This window comes from Terrapene carolina, unplaced genomic scaffold (genome assembly GCF_002925995.2).
Source record: "Terrapene carolina triunguis isolate 2854851 unplaced genomic scaffold, T_m_triunguis-2.0 Scaffold714, whole genome shotgun sequence".
Classification (NCBI taxonomy): Eukaryota; Metazoa; Chordata; order Testudines; family Emydidae; genus Terrapene; species Terrapene triunguis.
In genome coordinates, this window is record NW_020665065.1 from 1,548,249 (window position 1) to 1,571,183 (window position 22,935).

Here is a 22,935-nt window from a genome sequence, read left to right on the forward strand (position 1 = left end):
CTTTCTTTGCTGGGTGCTCTGCAGTGAGGACAGTGGCTGGCGGCTCCCCCGGGGGGAAGGGTCCATTGACTCCTGGCCAGAACGCTCTGTGGGGAGCGGGCTCATGGGGTTGCGGGGGAAGGCCTGCCATTGCCTGGGTTTTAGCGCTGGAGTACACAGCCCGTCCAGGGACGATCGCTGCCCACGACTCTCCAGGGCTCCATGGGCCCCTGGGATTACTGGGAGCAGCGGCTGTCTCCTGTGGAAAGTGCCCCTCCCGCCTGGGCTCCCAGCACCCCTCCCCGGCGGCTCCCTGCTTACAGCACAAAGCGGATCATGCTAAATTTTGCTGAGGATTCCAGCTTGTTGTGACAATTGCAGCCAATCAAATTTGCCGCCCTTAATTAAAAAGTTAATCCGGTTCCTAACCCAGCTCCCTCCCCCGGAAGAGACAATTGGCTGAGCGAGGCCCGAGTGGAGCGGGGCCAGCCAGTCACCTACATTGGCCCCCGCCTGGCCGCTGCCTGAGAAGACAGTGGTGAGGCCTTTGCTCTGCGGAGTCGGCTTGAGGCTCTTCCCAGCCTTGATCTCTGCCAGCAGCTCGGAGTTGTCACCGGTTGGGGACATCATATTGAACGACTTGCAACCTGGCGGGAGGAAGAGGGGATGTGGTGAGGAGACTCGCAGGAAACTTGAGCCCCGAGCCAGAGGATGTGGCCTCAAACTGCACCTTGGAGCTCAGCAGCTTCGGGCCACTTGGAACTGGGGGAGAGTCAGGGCCCTGTGGGCAGCTTCTGTCCAGCCCTGCAGCTGCGGCTGAGCTCCCCTGCAGCAGGACGGGGGAGAGGCATTGCCCACGCAGGCCGCTCCCAAGCACCTGGGGCGTTGGAGGTCAAAACCTACCCTGAAAGTGAGAGGCAGCGGGTGTAGGTCCCAGAGCACAGAGCTGCTGCATTCTGCCTGCTGATGGACCGCAGGGCCCAGCGGAGTCCGGGTGACATGGGGGCGGCCCATCTGGAAGAGCCAGGTACAGCCCCCGGCCAGAATCAGATGGGAGGGAAGCTGCTCTCTGATCCGTCTGAAATCACCTGGGGAACCTGCCCACCCTGGACTCTGCACTTGGGGATGAATCTCCGTCTAATCTCAGCCAACTCCTGCAGCTGCATCCCCTACACCTGCCTCTGGCTAAGCCTAGCGCCTCGGGTGCTTTGGGCCAGCTGGGCCCAAGCCCCCTCCCACCATAGAGCTGAGGTGGCGCCAAGTGGGCTGTGGGGGGCAGAGGGCTCAGGAATCGCACCCATGCCGGGTCCTCAGGAAGGGGTTTGCTTTGCATGGGGGGTGGGCATGGCAAAGCCAGGCAGTGCCCTGCTGCCCCGGCATCATCCTGCTCTGGGGCCTAGGGCTCTTCTGGCCAAGTGGGGGGATGGTTCCCCCAACTGCCTCCTCACAATGTTACTGCCCCACAGTGGGGACAACTCCCTGTCGCTCCGAAATGACCCCGAGCCCCAGCTGGGCCAGCCCCGAGGCGTGACCTCCAAATATCTCCCTTTGGGGGGGCCGGCCACTCGCGAAGGTTGGGGTATCCCCCCCCTCCCCAGGCCGCAACAGGGGCTCACTCATGAATTCCTTTCCTTGGCTGTCCCTATTACCAACGTGCTGTCCCTCGGAAATGCAGCTGATTCTACACCCAAGTGCTACATCCAAATTACTCAGCAGACAAGGAAAATGAACTTTAAAAAGCTGCTCACGTGTAGTTAAAGCGCCGCACAGCGGGGTCCTGGTTCATGACTGGGCCCCCAAACACCACAACAATACAAATCATGCAGCACACGGGGCTCCCGGAGCATCCCCCCCGCCCCCAGAGGAATATCCACGGGGCGAAATCCCCTCTCGCCCTAGCTAAATCCTAGCTTCCTGGACCCAGAACAAGCGCGGCCCCAGACAGTTACTGGGCGGGAAGGGCCCTCACTGCTGTGCATTGGACTCAGTGCCGGGAAGTCTACAAGCCTTTCAAATATCAGAAAACACAAAGCAGGAAGCCAGGCGGCACCGCCTCCTCCAGAGTCCAAAATCCACCGAGTCGCCAACGGGCTGAGTGGGGAAAGAGGACATGAATGGAAGGAGCTGGCTGGGTGCTGCCCTTAGGACCCAGAGCTCACGCGCTAATCCTACAGAGCCCACGGAAACACCAGCATCTCCACTGGTGCAGCACCCTCCAGCCCTCTCAGCAGGTCTCCACACCTGGAAAGTGTTCGACAGCCCTGCTGCCTTTGCGGCGGCAGGATTTCCCTGTCCTGGCCAGTCACTTCTGAAACGAAGCCTCAACAGTAACTCTGCAGCTGAAGTTCAAGACGTACTGGCTAGGAATAAACCCAAGCACACTCACGTGGGAAGTCAGGAAATGGACCCAGCTGGCAGCCAGGGCAGCCCGGTTCCTAATGGCCCCACGAGCGCTGAGCTCTGCTGGCAGGCTGGCTCAGCCAGGGGCTTCTCTTTTGCCAGCAGCGCTGCCGTGCCACTAAGCCCGTACCACGCGCCCAGTCCCTCACTGCCAACCCCATACTTGCCTTCCATGTGTGAAGCAACAGTCAGGTAAGGTTAAGAAGGGATAAAGCCGCAGCTGTGGGGTCAGAACAAGGTCAGCCAGGTAAGCCCAACTTTCTAGTGCTCTTGAGCTTCGCTGGACAATGAAATCCAGTCTGAGCGCAGCCCTGCCGGGGCCAGGCTAGCCCAGAGGAGAGCAGGGCCACCAGGTGCCTGAAGATGCCTGTCCGGTCGGTTCCTGGCGGTCCCTACAGAGCTACTCTCCCCTTCCTGTGTGCAGTCAGCCCCCACAAAGCAAACCTGCAGCACACAGGGGAGATGAGTTTGCCCTGTTTCTATAGGACGTTCTGATCAGCTAACCTATCAGCAGTACCTGGTCCCGCTGCTCTTGCAGGCAAAGCATTAGATACAGCTTAATTAGCTAACATCTCTACAGCACTTGGAATCACTAATATTCTGTGCGAGCTAAGACTTCTTGCTGCTCTTTGCAAAGACTTGCCCTGTTTTGCTGTGTCTACGGCAGTGCATATTATGCAGCCCCAATGCTCCAGTCCAGCCACCAGCTCGAGAAAACTCGCCGGCCCTTTTACCCACCATAGGTCCTGTGCCATGTGAGTGGAGTTTCCTAATGAGGCGGTATGTTGCAAGGAGGCAGAGTGCTGAATGAATGGGCTGAAGCGCTTTTCCTTTTTGGCTGAGGCTGCGCATGGGGACAAAAGGCTGTTTGGCATTAATGGCCCACTTGGGAAAATGAAACGTCGTTAAGCATCTGCTGCGCCCCCCAAATCCTCCTGGATTCAGTGGTAATAAGACCAAGCATTGAACGGCTGCCAAATTGTAAACAGTAATAAGCTGTTGATGGCAAAAGACATGGTGGTATTCACGTGTCCAGCTAATGCTGGCCGTCTGAACACACACAAAGGCCCCACTGTGCAGTCTGCAGGGGATTCATCTTAGAGCTTTCAGGGGTTTCCTAAGGAGCCAGGGCCCGAATCAGCCCAGTTGCTGCTGCTCTTCCCGATGCAGCTCAGCACGTGAGAGCTGCGCCAGGCACCAAAGTCAGATTCATGTGCCGACTGCGCTGGCTGCACTGAGCTCCCCGCCCTGGGGCCAGCCGTTACTTTGCAATTTCAGTAAAAGGGACAGTCACGCTTATTTCCTCGCCCGCCAGTCCGACCCTGCTACCATCAAAGGCTCTGGCACAGTGCCTGGACTGCAACAGGACCTGGATCGTGGCCCCGTGCTGCTACCAGCATCCAAACGACCGAGGCTGATGGCGCATTCAGGGAGCGGTTTTCCCTGGGCGTCAATGGCAGTTTTACCACTGATTTCAAACCCTGCCTGTCCCGCCTAAGGGTGTGTGACTCCGTCCTGCTCGCTCTCAGCCCAGGCCTTGGTTTGACGTGTTTCCATGGTGCAAATACTTGTCCCCTCCCACCCATGGACCCTTCCTGGGCCTGGCTAGCTCAGGGGAAGGGCACTCGTACAAACTCTCAGTGTGGGGCCAAGGTGACTGGTCCATTCAGGCTGGACACGGGACACCGAGTGCCCAGTTTAGAGCTCTGCTCCCTGCCCCCAGAGATGGGATGTGCAGACAGATTGCAAAGGGGTCCTGCAGGCCCATTGCAAACAACCCTGGAGCAGGTCTGCTCTGCCCTGGGGCGCCCCCAACCTGTGCAGCCCTAGAGGAGAGTTAAACTGTGGGGTGTGGCGGGGAGACCCTCACAACAAGGCCGAGTCAATTAGCACAACTGGGGCCCCTGTTGGGGTGCACATAGCATGGGCCCTGCGGCCTCCTCCTCGCACCTTGCCGGGGTGGGCACTGGGTCGGGGGGGCCAGGTGCTCTGCGCAACCCCGGCTGGCCCCATCCTGCTGCCCCAGCCACGGCTAACTGTTACTTTGGAAAGGGAGCATAGTGGTGCAGCCCAGGGTAACGGTGGGGAAGAATGGAGCCGACCCCACCACACCCCTGTGTCACCTGGGAAGGGACCAGCTTCCGCCAGCTTCCGAACCCCAGGTCCCAAAGCCGGTCTCTGCGCAGCACACAGCGAGCTTGTTAGCCAGTCAAAGGGAGTTTAATAAATGAGGGTCTTGCCGACCCCACAGCCCCCAGGCATCGGAGAGCCCAGAAACCCTCCTGCCCCCGAGCACTGCTGCACCAGCCGGTCCTGCTTGACGAATGTCCATGCTGCTTTCGACATGTCGTTTGCTTTCCCTGGATGTGTCGGCACCCTGACCTCGTTCAGCCTGGCAGCCCATCACTTCAGCCAGCGCACAGCTAGAGCCAGCAGTCCCCACCTCGGCCAGCCAGGGCCTACACCTTCCCAAAGTGATAAAACAGCAGCTCCTGGGACCCAGCCATCAGCCCCCACCCACCGCAAAGCAGGACAGATTAACCAGCCAGCGCATGGTCACCCACTGCCAATAAACAAGCACATGAGCTCTCTTAGCAACCGCAGGCCTGCCCCTGTGAGCTGCTTTGGGTTTGTACGAGCCAAGCGAAGCGCTGGCTGCATCGAGGGCTCTTCCCTCCAGGCAAGCCACTCACTCACCCAGAGGACAGCGATAGCAGCTGTGAATCAAAGCACGACTGACCCCTCCATGTGGTGCCCTGGAGCACCAGGCTGCTGTCACAACAGAGCAGCCTCTGGCACTAGGCAGGTATTTCCTGCTTGTTGCTGCTCCAGCTTTTTGGGGTCCCAGCCTTTCCTGGACCAACTAAACTCCCAGAGCCAAGCCACTCTGTGTGTGTGTGTGTGTGAGCCCACTGCCAGTGATGTGAACAGGGCATGCGCCTAACACACGCCTTGCACCGCCGAGCCCAGGGTGAAGCTGTGGGCTAGGAAGTAAACAGCTCCAATACGGACCAGGGGAGACCAGGCCCCCCGCTGCTGATTAAACACAATTATTTTCATCTGGACTCCTGGGCCCAGTCCTGCTAAGTCTCCACGCCAGTGGCCACAGGACTGGAGGGGGCTATGGTGGGAGTTGGAAGGGACGGTGCCAGGCACGGGGCTTTCTCTGGTGCGCTGCACAGCTGCTCATGGTAGCAAGGCTGGACACTTTAAGGCCAGCTCAGTGCCAATCAAGCCTAACACGGCATGAGCGTGTGTCTGTGTAGTATGGTGCGAGGGCTCCTGACCCTGCCTGTCTCCTGCTGGATGGCAGGGGCTTAGTCACCTGGTCCCCCAGAACAGAGAACATGATGTTATCAGGGGCTTGTGGGACTAACAGCCTCACGGTGGGTGCAGTCCGTTTCCCAAGGTGCTGAGGCCAGCATGGTTCTGTGGTGCCGTGCCGTCACCCTGGCAGAGGCACTGCCCCTGGAACCCTTTCCCTGGCAGCAGGTACCTGACACACTAACAGTAAAATGACACTGTCCTCAGTGGCCCATGAATTGTAGCACACAGCCAGGGCTGCGGCCAACCCTGGTTCCTGGAGTGGGGCTGTATCCCAAGGGGCTGGGGAAGACATTCACGGCCAGAATGAGAAACACTCTGCCCTTTGGCCTCTGAGGAGAACCCCCCCGCCCCGCCGATCTAGCTGTGGCTCCTGTCAGCAGCGCCGGAAGGGCCAGTTTCTCAAGAAAGACGCAGAGGAAAATGGATGTACTCCCCTCTGAATGCAGCGAGTGGGCCGTGGAAATGACAACGGGCTGATGCTGAATGTCTAGTTTGCTCCAGAAAATGAAGCACTCTAATGGAGATTGCTACGTCACTGCCATTTGTCGGGACAAGGTTATTTGTTAATAGTTAAACACAAGGACTCCAAAGGCTCAGAGGCTGAGCCCAGTGACATGGGGCAAAGCTCAGAGGAGTGAGCTGCTGACAAACAGCTGTTCTAACCCAACAGGAAGGGGCAGCTTCTCGTGGTAGCAAAAGTGAATAACTGCCATGAGCTTCGTTCCAGCTCCCGTACCCGCCACCCGGAAAGTCGTGTTGGAAAGTAAAAACTGCGCCCGAGTCCCCAAGCAGCAGCTGCCGAGAGCGAACGGCTGCATCACTGGTCTGGCTAGTCCACATCCAGAAAGGAAAATTACCCCCAGCAACAATAACCAACAGCTAGCCCTCCAGACAGGGCGACACAGCAGCCAGCAGCAGTTTTCCCACACGTACAAGCCCTCCAACTGCACTAACAATGCATGCACGGAAATGACTCCTGACAGGGGCCGCCTGGACAGGTAACTAGCACCCGGGCTGTGTGTTACTTTGCTAGCAGTATTTAAGCGGCTAAAACACAGTAACAAATTTACTAAAACAACTATTCCCCTGACAGCCACATGTCGTTTGCAGGGGTGCCCCACACATTCCTTGGGGGGCCAGCCCTCACTGTCTTGGGGGCCAGCCCTCACTGAATTGTACTGGAAACCTTGGGGCTACAGTAAAGTGGCTGCTTAAAGGTGGGGGGCGGGATTGCAGTTTGGATCCTCTGTGCATGTTCCCCTCTCCTGTATGCTGGTACAGTAACCCAGGGAAGTGGGGAAAAGAGATCTGGGCTGCGGGATGATTCCCGGCTGGGAGCATCTATACTGTTCAGCACCTGGGTGCTGGCTGGGCAGCTCGCTGTGGGCAGCAGAGGGAAGCTGGAATCTGTCCTTGGCCTTGCAGAAATCATGGGAAGCATTCAGAGTCTGAGTGCCTAAATCCTGGTCCTTGCTGACAGTGGGGAGGGTGCCTGAGGGTCTCAGAGGAGCAGCTGTTTGTTTCCCTTCCAAGCCACCGAGCACATTCCCAGAGCACTGGGCAGCCTGTAGCGCATGAGGTTACTGTGTGCTGGGCCGGAGAGCATCAGGGGAAGGGGGCTGCCAAGAGCAGCTCAAGCGGCCAGGTCCCCTGGGCCATGCTGTTGCTGGGGTGCAGCACCTTGCACTGAGGACACCAGGAGGGCTCTGAAGCGTCATTTCCCCCCCACTCAGCTGATCAGACTTGTGTGTGCCCCAGCAATCACCAAAGGGTCTCAAGTCATTAAATAGCCACCACCCTAGTGTCAAATAGCATCAGACTTCCCTGCGGAGGAAGGAGAGAATAAACTGGACACCGACCATGAAGGGACTAGCAGAAAGGAGCCAGGGCACTTCCCCTCCCCCCCACGCACTGGCACTCTGCTGACTGCCCACAGGAATGGTGAAACAGCGGCAGTACTTACTCGGTCTCTTTCCGTGCCCCAAAGCTTGTCCTTCTAGGAGGTAGAGAGAGAAGCAGAGAAGCAGCAAGAGTGCAGTTAGAAGAGGAGGCATTTGGCTCCCACAAGACAGAAGAGAAGAAAAGCCGCCGGCAGGGAGAACAAGTGGGTGCGAGCAGAAAGGAGTGACACCACGCAGACCCCAGTGCAGAGGACAGACAAGCCCGTGAGGAATGGAGTTAAGGTTAAAAAAATAAATTAGAAACACAGCTGGGAGTGCGGCCACGGGGGAACATTGCTAAATGCACTTTAAACAGCTGCCACAGAGAACCAAAGCAAGGCTGCGTAGATTCATCAGCGGACGCTTACGCTCACGTTTTCAAGTTATTTTTAAAATAAAAGTTACAAAATATTTCCCCTCCGTGTGCCAGCCTGGCCTGAGCGGAACAGGCTGGGGTTTGACCCAGCAATAACAGTTTCCCATGAATGACAGAGAGCCTTTAGAGCTGCAGAATGCGTTCTAGAGGCCAGCGTTTCGGAGTCCTTGCTGACAGGGCTCACTGCACCCGAGCACAGGCTGGGGGTACTGCCAAGCAGACGCATTTCGGAGGTTTAAGTTAAGTGGCAGTTTGCTCTGACATTGTCAGTTGTCTCCGGCTGGATTTTGCATGTGTTTCTCTAGTCTTAGACATCCCCTTTATTCTTCTGTACTGTTTAATGCTGCATGCCCTCTGATCGGCAAGGATGCCTTTCATTAAAGCTCTGTTTGGGTTAATAACGATCCGTTATTGCTGGAGGAGATTAAATGTTACAGGCAATCCCCTGCACACGCTGTTATTTTAGCTACTGTTTCCCAGGTGTGGTGCAGGGTCTGCCAAAAGTTACCATTAATCCTGAGCAGTTTCTTCAGGAGAGGCGTGAGGGGAGCCAGCCTTTCCGAGGACGAGGAGATCTCCGTAAGTATCGCCCATATGACAGTCGTGACTCTGTCCCGTCACTAGGGTGGCGGGCAGCAGAAATCCCCAGGCTCATTTTCCTGCTCGGGGCTGTTGGAAGCGCAGCAGCTCTGCGACGGGGTTATATAGCACGATGCATGTCACACCTACAGAGTAACTGGCTTAAGACAATCTGGACAGCTGCAGTCTCTGGTATCTGGGACACCAGTGGCTTGCTGCTCTGGGGCTGCCAGCTCCAATTGGTCACTGCATCTTAAAGACACAGCCAGAGGGGCTGAGATTCGTCATGCTATGGACGCGGGGCAGGCTCCGTGGGTCTGACCCTGAGGCCAGTGAGAGAGCAGAGGGAAAAACATCCCTAATGCCCTACAGGAGCGTTGCAATTAATGCTCCTCCACCCGCTCTCGTGCCAGTGATGGTCACTAGGGCAAATCTCTCCGAAGGCCAGCAAGCTCAGGCTTTGTGCAGGTGCCAAGGAGCAGCAGTGCCAAGGGGGTGGGGACTGTGGGGTGATGGGTGGTGGCAGGGTGCGCCCAGTGGGTCTGCAGGCAGCCTGGATCTGAGCAACATGGGACCTGCCAGGTAAAATCAGACCAGGAGCCCACCAGCCCCAGTCTCCTGTCTCCCCCAGTTGCTGGCACCAGCTTCCAGAGGATGGGGCAAGAAACCCCCTAACGGACACAGCTTGGATAACCTGCCCATGGGGGTGTTTCTTCATATAATGGGACATTGTTAACCCTGCCTGTTGTGGCTCTGGGTGGTCTAGTTATCATGGCTCTGGCTAGCTCCTGTCTAGTCCCGCCTATGGTAGGTCTCCATGATATCTTGTGGCACTGAGTTCCACAGGTTAACTATAGTGGGGGGAGCACCTCCTCCCAGGACTCTGTATGACCCAGGCCTGTGCAAGGGAGATTCTTCCCCCCTCCCCCCACGGATGCACTAGCATCTAGGAGCTGCTGCCCTTCTCCCCACCATGTAGCCCTGGGGGAGAACTGCAGAGAGGAGCCAGCCAGAGCCCCAGCTGGTAGGACCAGAACCAGCCAGAGCAGGGACCACTGGGCATTCAGAGACCTTCCTGCAGTTTAACTGGACTTTCTCTGCCCTGTGCTGATTGGCCATTTGCTCTAACCCCGCTCCCCTGGGTCTCTTCACCTCAGCATCACTCCACACCTGCACCCTTACTCTCTTCTCCCCTGCCCCGTCCCCCTCAGCCCTGCCCCTCCCTTCCCTGTTCTTTCCATGTAGCTGATCCCCTCCTAAGTAACCCCCCAAAGGAACACACCAATAAATCCTGACACTGACATGCCGTTTGCTGCCATCACGCAGGTCCCTGCTGGTGTGTTCCAGCCCTTCCCACCCTGTGTCCATCTGGTCTATTGCGACCGGCAGCTCTTTGGGGCAGGGACTTCCTGCCCCTCTGGGGGCCTCTTAAAGCGCCTTCCCCTTCTGGTGGGCCCCCTCTTCCTGCCCCTCTGGAGGGGCCCCATTCTGCCTGCCACCCTAGGGGCCTCCCTCTGCCTGCTGCTCTGGGCCCCCCTCTGCCTGCCCTGTAGGGGCCCCCCTCTGCCTGCCACGCTGCCTGCCCCATCCACCGTCAATCACACGATCACTAATGGTAACTGTACACCTGACACCCCCAAAGAGGGGGATGGGAGCAGCAGGCCCTGGTAGCTTCTCCTCCCCCATTCTGGCTGTGGCCTAGCTGCCCCCCAGCTCTGTGACCCAATGGCACAAAGCAAAACCCTTGCAGGCCCCATGGCCCAGGAGGCAAGCCCTGAATGCAGAGGATGCAGGAACCCGTGTCCTGTCTGTGCCTAAAGATCCCCCCCTCCCACATCTGAGGGCACCAAGCCCAACCCCCACCACCGCTGGCAAGCCCAGCCTTGCCCTCTGAGAAGAGCAGCATGAGTGCTGGGCACAGGGACAATGCAGGGGCCGGGCTGGGGGCGGTCAGGGGAGCCTTGCAGAGAACAGCAGCTGCCCCAAGGGGGCCTTGCCTGTCCTAGGGGAGCTGAATGGGAGATGCTGAGGGATCTGGGGGGGGGGGGGTGTCACCGTGACCAGCTCACACCGATTTAAGGGACACCTCCCCTTGTCTACACTAGGACGTTCACCGTGTGCAAACACACAGTTCGCTAGCGAAGACAAGCTGGGAGAAAAGTGTGTGTGGGGGAGCTTGGGTCTGGTGCTTTACAGCAGCAGAGGTGAGCCGCTCCTGGGACTCTTTACCAGCCTGGCTTGTCAGGTCAGCTACCCTGGGCTTTGACTGGTGGCTAGCAAGGGAAGGGTTAACCCTCTCCCCCTGGCTGGAGGAAGGAGCCCAGCTGCTGCCCCTGAGGGATATTGGGCACAGGGCTGGGCCAGCTGTGGGCACTTAGGGCCACCTCCCCAGCACGCTACAAAAGGAGGAGGTTTGGGGCTGGGGAGGTTGATAGCAAAGAGAGGGAGGAAGGGTGGATGGAGGGATGGAGAGACAGATTGATTGATTGATTGATTGCTAGCTAGCTATTGGCAGGAAAGGGAGGGGGATGCTATGCAATGGAGCGGTGTGGCCGGGGGCAGCTGTAGCACTGCAGGAGTGCTGTGGGGGGGGGACCCTCAGAGGGGCAGGCTGTTTGACTGTTCCATGCTAATGCACCCTGCAGAAGGGGCTGACCCCCAAGCCATGTAGGGCCCTTTGGGGCCCCACAGCCCCTCATGCTGGTGACAGGGCCTGAGGGAAAACAGCCTGGCCACTCCCAGGCACAGGGGCTCATGGTGGGGTTGGGCTGGAGGCTTTGCCAGCTGGGCCACGTACTTCAGGGCCTAAGGACCTGCTATTTGCTTTTTTCTCTGGGGGCCTGCTCTCCTCCAGGCTGGCGGGTGCTTCCCCTGCCAGGGAGCAGGCAGCCCCAGGCTGCCTCTTCTAGCCATAGCTGAGTTTGGGGACCCCACCAGAGCTGTTTCCCAGGCTGTGCAGCTCCCAGTGGCCCCTCTGCTCACTTGGCCGGGCTGGGGGGCTGTGGGAACAGCCCCTGAGGGCTCCCTGCAGCGTATGCCAGTGGCAGGAGCCCTGTCCCATTCCAGAGGCATCAGGGCTCCCCGAGGAGGGTACAAAGGGAAGGATCCGAGTGCAGCTTCTCCAATGACAGCTGCAGAATAAAGCCGTGGGCTACAGGGGGCCGCGCTGCACTGCCCGGCAGCTCTGCATCAGGCCAGGGTGGGCAGGGTATGTCTGCTCAGCCCCGCAGACAGAGCTGGGCTCCCGCGAGTGCTCACTTTGAGGCTGCGGTTTGGACTGTAGCTCGGGCTCGGACGCCCATCCCCCTCTCTAAGCTTTGGGGTCTGAGCTGCACCTTCAAAGCGCTGTCTACATGGCTGTTGTCAGAGGGCCCGTGCGAGCCCCACTCTGGAAGCTGGGCTGGGGCTGTGTGGACAGACCTAACGGCTCCTCGGTCAGTGGCTGCCAGCGATCCTCTGAGGGAATGCTGGGGCTGTGAGGAGCTGTGTCACTCCCCTGGGGTCAGCGCTGTCTTTACCAAGAGCTCCCTCTGGATCCCACATCCCAACCCGCCGAGGGCCACTCAAAGACAGACCCTGCAGCCTGCAAAGTTCTGTATGTGGCATCCAGAGCCGCCCAGCAGCTGCCACAATGCCCAGAGGGGACAGGAGCCGCCTGGCAGAGTAGAGTCAGCAACACTGCCTGCTCAGTCTGATCGCCTCACTCCCCATGGCCTCCACCTCCCTGCTGCTGTATGCATGTGCCAGCCCCATCTCCAGCCATGCCAGCCTCTGGGCACAGGGCGCTCCCCGGCAGGGCCCACAGGGCTGAGAGAAAACCCAAACCCCGGCCGCTGCTCCAGAAGGGAAGCAGGGTCAGGAACAAAGCACTGGAGACGGTTTATGAGACGTGTTGCACAGAGGAAGCTCCTACTTGGCTGCCATGGGGCCCAGCTCCAAGGGGGCTGCAGGGCTGCAGTTGGCATCGCTCAGACAAACCACTTAGAAAGTTCAAAGTGTAGCATCCTGTGTGTTAGTGACATGTCCCTTTTCCTCCGATACTGCGCAGCGCTGCCCTCCACTCTCCCTCCAGCCAGTTCACGTGACAAAGGTTCGGCACCGATTCATAGTGGCAAAGGGACCAGGACTTTAACTGCAACAGCCAAGCTGCGTGTCCTGTGCCTACTTCGAATGGAAGCTGTTGGCAGCAGGGACCCGCCTCCTCCCCGTCTGTACACTACAGAGCTGATCAGGGCTTGTCGCTAGTCTCAAGCCGACGATGGTAAATGGAAGCTGCAGTAAGACTGGTTGGGAGCTATGTCAGCTGACTCAGTGCCTCTCTCTTTACTGATTCCCGCTCACACCTGTCCCCCTCCATGCACACAAAATCCCAAACATCCTTTACCACAATGATAAACCTGCTTGGACGAGGCTGAAAGCTGGCCAGGTGTCCCCATGTGCCCAGCAGAGAAATAGCAGGAACCACATACAGCAGAGCACCCCCATAATCTTATGTATGTTAGCCTTTGCCTCCCCCCCTCGCTCCTCGTCAGCTGCTTGTCACTCCGTGTGTTCTCTGAGCATGGAGAGACAGGGACTAGCGTGTGTCAGAACCAGCCCCACATACGGTGCCGCATCCACACGGGCCAGGGGCTAAAGCCTTTTGCAGGGTGTGCTCTAATGAGCTTACCTGTTCCCACTCATTTTACGTCTCTCTTGACGCCCTTGCGGGGCGGGAGGAGGGGGAGGAATTCTGAAAACAAACCAGCAATTTTATTTGACAACCCTGGGTCCCTCCCTTGTTTGGCAGGAAGCTGCATTACCAGCCCGCAGATCAGAGCCCAGGGTGTCAAACCAGCCGCAGGAGGCCCCAAACGCGTGGCAGAGACTCTGCAACTTACTTCCAGTGGAAGAGGACGAGCGGCGCTGGCTGAAAGAGGGCACCTGAGTCTCCGTTGGCAGTGGAGGGGGTGGGGGTGGAGGACAGATGTTCTCAGGAAGCGGAGGGGGAGGGGGCGGGGGCGTCATCTCCCCAGAGGGCTTGTTCTCAGCCGCACTCCCATTGTGCACGTTGTCGTTGGAAAGAAGAGACGCCTTAAACAAACCAACACATACATACATTGAAATCAGGCAGTAAAGGTCCAGCGAGTCAGGCGATGCAATGCACTTGCTACCGCTGTCACCCTGCCAGCTGCTGTCTGTGGCAGGGCCCAGGGGCTCCCAGCTGGGACCACAACGAGTGACCTTGCTGGGGGGAGCTGGCAATGGAGGCCAAAGCCCATCCTGCAGAGCAGGGCCAGCAGGCAGCTTCCCCACACGCTGATCTGGGGCTACGCAGCAGGGGCTGGCCCCAGCGGAGGCTGCTGGCGAGATGGCCAGCTCGGGCCAGTGGTCTTTACGATGCAGACATCTGTGCAGTGGGAACTGGGCTGAGCCCCCCCAGTTCATTTTATACAAGCCCTGGAGCAGGCACTGGCACTGGGGGGGGGGGGTTGGACGGGTCCCCGAAACGGGGAGTCTCTGCTTCCCAGTCCCAGCCCCTGAGCCAGGCAGGCCCATGTCTGTACGAACACGATCTGCTCGGCGGCCCACCCTGCCCAGTCAGACCCGCTCAGACGCCGGGAGCTCGCTCAGGACTTCAGGCTCGATGCCCTGAGGGTTGGGGCCCCAGAGAAAAGCAGCTGAAGGGTGGGCGGTGGGAGCAGCGGCGCTAGTGGCTCACCTCCTCGCTGTGCGCCATCTTCCAGCTGCCAGGCTGCTCCCCCGCACTGTTGTCGAGGTGTTTGTAGTAATCCCCGGTGCTGGGCTGCTTGCTGAAGTTCCTAGATTTCCTGCTGGAGTCGACCCGCCGGAGGCCTTCCAGGCTGCTGTCGTGTGACGATAACTGCAAGCAACAAGGGGTAGCAGGGTTTGCGCTGGGGAAATGGGGAGGCCCCCGATGAGAGCAGGGCCCCGTTTGCTGAGTGCTGTCGATACATGGAGTGGGAGACTGTCCCTGCTTTGAAACAGACAAGGGGGGTGGGAAGGAGCAGCCTCACTCGGCACGGGTGGGAACTGGGGTCCAGAGACACGACGTGACTTGCCCCGGGTCATGCAGGGAAACTGAGCCCAGGCCAGACCCTCCTCCACAGAGGCATCCTTCACTCCATGGCACACCTCGTAGCACTGCACCCCGCGTGCTGGTGCACAGTACAATGAACGCCACCAGGGCTATTCTATTTCTTTCTATCACTGGAGGCTCTAGGAGCCCCAGTTATTGCCCAGGACCAGTGTGCTGGGTGCTGTACAGACACCGAACAAAAAGGCATTCTGGGCATTGTCCATTGACACTCACTGGGGGACGAACACTTGGAGAAATAACTCGGTTCTGAGCTGCTCTTCAGTTGTTTAATCATTTCAGTTTCCAGCACACAGCCAGCAATGTCGTTTGCATTAATATCTCCCAGAGCTCCTCTGTGCTTCACATGTGATAAATAACGAAGTATCCGAACACAGCCCGGCCGATACGCCGTGTGTGGAGCTGGGATTCCGAACACTGAGCCGAATGCCACATTTATCAGCATGAGACACCACGGCCGTTCTGTGACAGTGGCAGGGTTAGCTCCCAGAGCAGGAGACATTGTGGGTAATTTTCTAGTGGACTGAAAAATCTCATTGACTATTTTAGGTTTTCCTGGTGCGCTCTTCTCGCTAGCGTCTAGCTGCTGAGGTGAGAGCAGGCGAATGCAATTCCATAACGCCATGAGGGCCTGAAACCTGCCCTGCACGCGGCACTAAGAACCTGGCTGAGTCTTTGTTTTCATAACCCCGTTTGAGGCGAGTTTAGGATCCACAGCACCAATCCCAGCCCCTGTGGATTAGCTGGGGCAGCTTATCCCGTTGCAAAGCCCGCGGGGTTGGGCGCTTCCCACAGCCCCAAACTTTGCTTTCAATAGATGTTCTTACGTAACTAAGACCCACCGGGAGCAGCAGCTTTAAATCGCCGTGGTGCAGATCTCAAGGGCTTTGTGCGCAGAACAGCTAAGTGACCTGGATTGTATGAGGCAGGTAATAGCACAAAGGTCCTTGGAAACGGTCCTAGCTGTTTCCCAGAGGCGATCAGCGCCTCTGAGCCAGGTGTCACTAATCTCCAGAGCGTGCTTCCTCCAGTGTGCCTGGCTACGGGGACAGTTACCAGGCGGCTCTGCTGGGCGAGTGCTGAGCCGGGGCAGCCTCAAGCCGGGGTAGGGAGGATCACATTGCGGGGACATCTGCTCATGGGGCTCTAGGACGATGCAGTAAACACCTGCAATTGAAGGCTGGCCGTGAGCCCTGGGGGAGCTGGCCTGCATCGCTACAAGAGAGCCGCCCCCTGCTCTTGGGAAGAACTGCCCAGTGGCTAGGGCACCAAGCTGGGACTCAGGAGACGAGGGTTCAAGTCACCGCTCTGCCAGAGACTCCATGGGTGACTCTTGCTGTGTCTTGATCCCCCTCTGTGGACTGGGCTCGCTAGCCCTGCCCTGCTGCACAGCGACGTGGTGGGGTATTTACATGAGTGATGATGAGGCACTCAGAGGGGGACAGCTACATACCAGACCTAGATCTCTGCCCCTGTGGAGCCAGTGGGCTAGGAACACAGTTGAGGCCTTGTGCTAAGCCACTGGGGCACGAAAAGTCGCCCCTGGCCCAAGTGTGAGCCGTCCTGCAACCAGACGGGCAGCCCGAAGGGACTGCTGCCTTGGGAGCATGGCCCTGGGGAATGGGGCTCGCACCGACAGCACAGCGGAGAACTGCTGGTTGCATCTTTGCTACTGAATCTCAGAGTCCCTGACTCCAGCTCACAGGCTCTTTTGTTCCAGAGGCCAGGCTATTTGCATTCATCTCTCTTTCCCCCTTGCATACGATTTTGCATGGCCATGATTTGTATGACTGTAACATTAAACAGGCCAATCTGCATTGGTAATTGCCTACGTGCTGCTCACTCAGTCTCCTTTGGACTCTCAGACAAATTCTGCTCTCAGTTAAACCAATCACAATCCAGAATAATGCAGCTGGGGTCAGAATGTGGCCCTTAGCAAGGAAATACAGTTCCAATGACACCTTGGCAATGCACACGTGGACACTCAAATGCAAAGGGGCTGTGTTCTCCAAACGGACCCCGAGCTTTAGGTGGCTAGTGGCAACTGGTTCTGAAGTCCGGCTCTGTGAGTGAAGAAAAGGCCCCTTCCTTGACTGCCTCTCTATCCGCTGCTGCTGCAGGACTCAGCTCTGGCCAACAGCTGATGCAAAGTGAAGTGGACAACTGCTAAAGATGGCAACTCTTGCCAGCCTCCTGCACTCTGGGTGTTGCAAACAAGCAGGCTGGTGGCTGCACAGAGGAGATCTCTCGCTTTTTGTTCCCAAAATATAAATGACTTGGGAGGATCCAAACCACTAATAAAGAAATGCTAACGGGGCGGCAGCATGTTCAGTACCGTGCCCCCCCCCGGGTATCTGTGAGCTAGAGTGCTCACAAGTGAGCAGAGATCTGATAGCCCAAGCACTGGACGTGCTGCAGGAGCCTTGCTAGCCACGGCCCTTGCTGGAGACCTACAGACCTACAGAGCTTTGCTTCCCGAAGAGACAGATGTGTGGGGGACAACGGCCAAGCCGGCAGGACAGCAGGTGAGCTCAGTGCTCCCATCCTCCGTGTGCCTGGCCTGACAGACGCCCCCGTGTTACTCTGCCCACCGACATCAGGGAGGACTAGAGAAAACCATGGAGGACGCATCGGCTCGACAGTGCAAGTGACGGAAACGGAAGGAGAGAATCAAACATGCAAAACGCTCCGGTGCCAGCCACAAAGCCCACGCGTCCTCCCCAGAGGAAAGGGGCCACGAGGACAGACAGTCCGGGGCCAGCTGCATCACTAGACAGCCCTGTGCTTCTGAGGCTCCGACCTCCAGTTTCTGGGCACGGCACGCGAAGGCCAGCTGGGCAGTGCTCCAGGAGAGCCAGCCAGGCACGGATTCATGTCATGTTGATAGCCCCGTAGGATCAGCCCCGCACCTGCAGGGATGACTGGGATGGCTCCCCAGTCCTGCCTCCTCAGTGGCATACGAGGGGGTCACAGAAAAGGGGGGAAAGTCTCCCAGGAGCCCCTTACTGAGACACCGGCATCCCCCCTCATGAGCAGCACAGTCGTGGTGCTAATCGAAGACTCCCCCAAGTCCTCCTCCTCCGGTCCCACTCTGCTCCCTCCACAACTAGCCACTGTCATTGCAACAACAGAAGCACACTCCAGCACTGTCCCATGCCACCCACCGCCTGCAGCAGTGCCCCGGCTGTGATCAGGGCCCTTCCTGCAGAGCCCAGCCCCAGTATGTACCAGGGCACCAAACGTTCCCTGACCCAGCAGTGCAGGGTGAAGGACCGGGGCTTCCGTGGGAGTGCAAAGCAGAGGGAGAGACCCCAGCAAAGACCCTCCACCCCCAGGCAATGTGTGTAAGGTAAAGTAAAAGCCCTTCTTACCTGCGCCTAGCGAGGCTAAGACCCACTAAACCTGCCAGCCTGAAACAAAAGTGCCACCCGATACCTGGCCTCAGCACACCTGCGATACCTGAGCCAGCCTCTCCGGTTACAGCAGCTCTCTAATGAATTACCCACACCTATCGGCTCACCTGGCAATGACATCACTTGAGTGTCACTAGCCAATCACGGGGCAGCAGCTCCCATTTCTCTTCACAGAACCATAACTAAAGATTAACCTTAAAATGGGCATCTCGAAACCCCTGCTCTGCACGCAGCATCCCTGCCCTCCGAGTCCTTAATGTGGCTCCGGCCCACCCCAGGCTCGCCCCCGGCGACCATTGGGGTGGTCAATGCGAGCCGCAAGCTCCAGGAGATGCCATTGGCCTTTCCTGTGAAACACCCACAATCTCAGTGCCCTCTGCACACATGCAAGTCCCAACCTAAGGCAGGCCCAGTCAGCATCCCAGAAGGGGCACTGGGGTCAGGACACGAGTGCAGCGGTTGTGAGCCATTTGTGTCAAAGGGTCAAAGGCCAACATCGGCTGCACCACGTCTGCCCTGCTTTGTGCCGATGGGGACTGGCATTGCTGCCAATGAATTTCCTCCAAGCGCAAGGAGCCCCCAGCACAGGCCAGCCAGGGCGAACATGGCCAGTGCTGAAGTGGTGCATGGTTTGGTCAAGCCCCTCCTGTCTGGGGGGGATTAACGCAACCGGCTTTGTGGAAGAGATGCTCACTGTGGGCGGGGTGGGGGGTTAAGGAAGCTTCTGCTTTCAGAGGGGTTTGACAAAGGGACTGAACGGGCCAGGAATAAATGTAGCTGGAAATGAGAAGAATGTTTGTAACCATCAGAGGGGCGAGGTGTGGGATCAGCCTCCCAACAGCAGGAGCGGGGACACTAACGAGCTTGTAGATGGCAGGCCCTAACGAGCTGGCCACGTTTGTGAAGGGGTTAGATGATGGGGCTGCCTGTGACAGCAGGGGCTGGACGCGGTGGCCCGGGAGATCCCGCCCAAGCCTGTGTCCCTCGCTAAGTGCAGTGTGATGGAGCCCATGCCGGGCGGCTGAGCCCCACTGCTCTGCAGGGCACTTGGCCCCCGTTGGCTAATGCTGCGGGAGCTTTGCTGGCCCGTTGCAGGAATGCTCCTGCAGCCCTGGCGATGCCACATCTGACTGCAGAGGCAGGAGGAATGTGGGGGCTGCTCACCTGTTGTCTCTGCCCATCAGCACCAGAGACCCTGGCTCGGACTCTGCCAGCTGCTCTCCCCTCGCCCACTCAGCCCCCCTGGGTAAGGGCAGGCCCTGCCCACACTCCCACCTGTCCCAGCACGGGCAAGGTGTGTCCGTTACGTCTGCACCTCGGTGCTCCTTGCAGGAGACACCCCCAGGCTCTGTTATTCCAGAGGGGGCCAGCGCCCCGTTTCCCTGCAGCTCCGAACCCCTGTTCTGCAGGGTGAGTAATTGCCTGGCTCCCCAGGTTGCTCTTTCCAGTTTGACAGTCTCGCTATCCAGCTCGCATTACCCTGGCATCCTCCCACCAGCCCGAAGTGCAGACACAGCCCCGGCAGGCATCTCTCAGCAGCTCTGTGACAGGCACGGCTAGCGTTACCTTGGGCCCAGCCCCTGCCTGCCTGCCTGCCGCGCTCCCCTCGCAGCACAGGGCGCTCGGCCCAGCCCCGGGAGCCTGTGCAGGGCGTCACACTGGCGGGGGGCAGGGGGGGGTCGCGGGTTACTCTCACAGAGCGGCCCAGGCTCCAATGTGGTATTTATCAGCTGCACTGCGGCAGTGCCTGAGGCCTGGATTGGGAATCGGGGCCCCGTACTGCTGGGTGCTAACACACGCACACAGAAAGAATAGGCCCTGCCCAAAAGAGTCTGTGAACTACCTCGTGGCCCAGCCCCGCTGTCTGTGTGCTAAAGGGCCGGGTGGGGAGCAGGGTGCAGGCCGGGTAGGGAATGCTGGCGCTCTGCTCTAGTCAGCTGTCACCTCTCCGGGGCTGGGGCAGGGCCCAGCTTTCTGTAACGTGCCTGGGTACCGTGCCCAGACTGTTCCCCCAAGACGGCAAACCCCTGCATGACGCTTCTCTCCACCCGCTCCATACCCATCAAACCTCACGCTGCCTAGCTGCCCTGCTCCAGGGACTGCCCCAGGCCCCCGTTGCTGCTCTCACGCTGCTAGGGGAGCAGCCGGTGACTCCCTCACCCACTGAGCCAGGCACTTCCGCTGTGCGAGGCTCCCCTCCAATCCTTGCTTCTCTGGGAGCCTTTGTGACCCCATGAAGGGAGGGTGCGCTAGGAAATAGCATGCCTCATGCGGTGCTAAGCCACCGGGCAGCCGTACGAGGCATTAGCCGTGCACAGAGGAGTTGAGTATTTATTGACTCTGCTCATCTCAAAGTAGCTAGACTAACACCCACCACCTCATATGGTTGTGCTTCCAGAGAGACACAATGAGTACAGCCCTGGGGAGCTGATGGTAACACAGCATGGGAAGTGGAGAAAAATATCCTGCACCCTGCACGCTAGTTGCTGGAGACTCTGCCACTTTGTAATTACCCACTTTAACTAGCTTTGGTTGGCTACAAACCATCTATTTAAATATAGCTTTGAAGGTTATTGTGGGTTCAGTAGTTGATGGTGATGGAAGGAGGCTGCTGGTACACAGGTGGGCGAGGGCAAAGGGAGTGGTAGATCTGGTGTCTGGGGGCAGGAGCGTATGCATGGGCGTACACTAGAGGATCACGATGTCCTCGTCTGACCTTGGAATCTAAGAATCTATCAATCAATGACCTCACTTTCCAAAATGGTCAGCAGCCAGTGGAGAACAACGGAGAACCCCTCTCCCACGGAGAACAACGGAGAACCCCTCTCCCGCGGAGAGCAACGGAGAACCTCTCTCCCGCGGAGAACCCCTCTCTCACGGAGAACAACGGAGAACCCCTCTCCCACGGAGAACAATGGAGAACCCCTCTCCCACGGAGAACCCCTCTCCCGCGGAGAACAACGGAGAACCCCTCTCCCGCGGAGAAACCCTCTCCCGCGGAGAACAATGGAGAACCCCTCTCCCGCGGAGAACAATGGGAGCCACTGGGTGTTTGTGAACTCTGGCTGCTGGGCTGGGGTCACTGCCCCTGTGGCAGGAGATAAGCCAGGTGCAGCCTAGAAGGATACAGCTGGGGTTCCCAGAGGAGTATCTGAGGCACCACAAGGCTTAACGAATGACAAAAGCTGGTGCTGATCACAGCGTAATGTGGCTCAGAGCAGCAGATGCAAACTGCACTCGGGCATACGTCTGCCCCCAAACACGCCAGTATCCTGCTAGACGCGCTCAGCATGTTGTCCCCACCCCACCCCCACGGCAAAGAACAAACCCAACAAAAACCCCATCACCATCAAGGAAGCTGTAACCAGGACACGCCTCCCTGCCCAGACATGCCCCCGCGACTGCTACAGGGGAATGCACATGGGCATTGGGCTATATGGGCTCAGACTGGAGCCGGGGCTAGAGGAGAGAGGCCCCGTACCAGCGCGGGAGTCAGGCCAGAATGTGCACTCAGCTGGGGAGCGGCAGTGGCATTCCGCTACGTCAGATCTGGTTCCCCTCCGGAAGGAGAGATGGTGGCTTGTAACCTGGGTGGCCAGTTGTTACTGGAGTGGGCCTGGAGGTGGAAAGGTAGCGAGGGCAAGAGGCCATCTCCTCACGCCATCTCTCCCCCGGAGTGGGCAGCTGGGTCTGGGAGTCTTTTCAATTTTCCTCCTACCTGCGCGGCTTCACCCCCAGCCCCCAAGCTCTGCCCCTTATACCCTCCCTGGGGTTTCACACACCCCTCGGCCCCCAAGTATAGAGGGCTCTGCCCCTTACGCCCTGCAGCAGGATACATTTTACAAGCCCAGCACCTAGGGGTGCGCTGTGCAGTCACTGGCCCCGCTGCCTGCTCTGCCAAGCCGGAGTGGCGCGCTGGCCAGCACTGCGGTGGCCCTCAGCCCAGTCCAGCCTGCAAGACACCAGCATGCCCAGGACAGACTCCTGTGATCGCAGCGCATTGCAGAGGCAGCGCAAGCTTCCCATCCCGTTTGATCGCAGCTGCCATGCAGGGGCGTTCGGAAAGGCAGAGCCCCTCAGGCAGGTCCCCGTCACTGACACACCTGGGAGCGGGGGGCTGTGGATCACACGCGTCACACCAGACGGGCTGAACTGCCTCTGTTACCAGCACCTGCATGAAAGGGCTCTCAGTCCCTGGCTGCTGGCAGAGGCCGCTCTGGCCAGGCCAGACTCGGGCGCTAATGGCGGAGAACATGGCGCGCCAGCTGGCTGATGGGCACACTGCAATAGCCATTTAGCCCCAAGGATTTCACACATGTCGTCTGCTGCATGAGACGGTGTAACGGAGCCAGGCCGCGAGTGGCCATTTCCTGGGCGGGATCCCATGCACCCCACGAATGAACAATGCGCCTGGAAGCACACAGAGGTTAGCACCTCTCCTGACTGCTGCGGCTCCAGAATCTCCGGGTATGTCTACACTACGGGATTAATCCGAATTTAGATAATTCGAATTTGGGAAACAGGTTGTATAAATTCGATTGTGCGCGGCCACACTAAGCACATTAATTCGGTTTTTAACCACATTAATTCGGTGGTGTGCGGCCACACTACCCCATTTATTTTAACCACATTAATTCGGTGGTGTGCGGCCACACTAACCCTAATTCGAATTAACAAAATCGATTTTGGCGCTACTCCTCTCGTCGAGGTGGAGTACAGAAATCGATTTAAAGCGCCCTTTAATTCGAACTAAATGGCTCTGTAGTGTGGACGGGTGAAGGGTTAATTCGAATTAACGCTGCTAAATCCGAATTAATCCCGTAG

At 58.3% G+C, this 22,935-nt stretch overlaps 1 protein-coding gene across 1 annotated transcript in view; it reads right to left on the reverse strand.

The window, feature by feature from the left end:
- Positions 1 to 22,935, reverse strand: part of ESPN (espin) — a 69,203-nt gene that overhangs the window by 12,388 nt on the left and 33,880 nt on the right. Inside the window, exons 7-9 of the mRNA XM_029913516.1 lie at positions 14,303 to 14,464; positions 13,482 to 13,674; positions 493 to 626 (exon numbers count right to left, since the gene is read on the reverse strand). Coding sequence (XP_029769376.1) covers positions 493 to 626; positions 13,482 to 13,674; positions 14,303 to 14,464 — 489 coding nt within the window. The remainder of the gene's footprint in view (positions 1 to 492; positions 627 to 13,481; positions 13,675 to 14,302; positions 14,465 to 22,935) is intronic.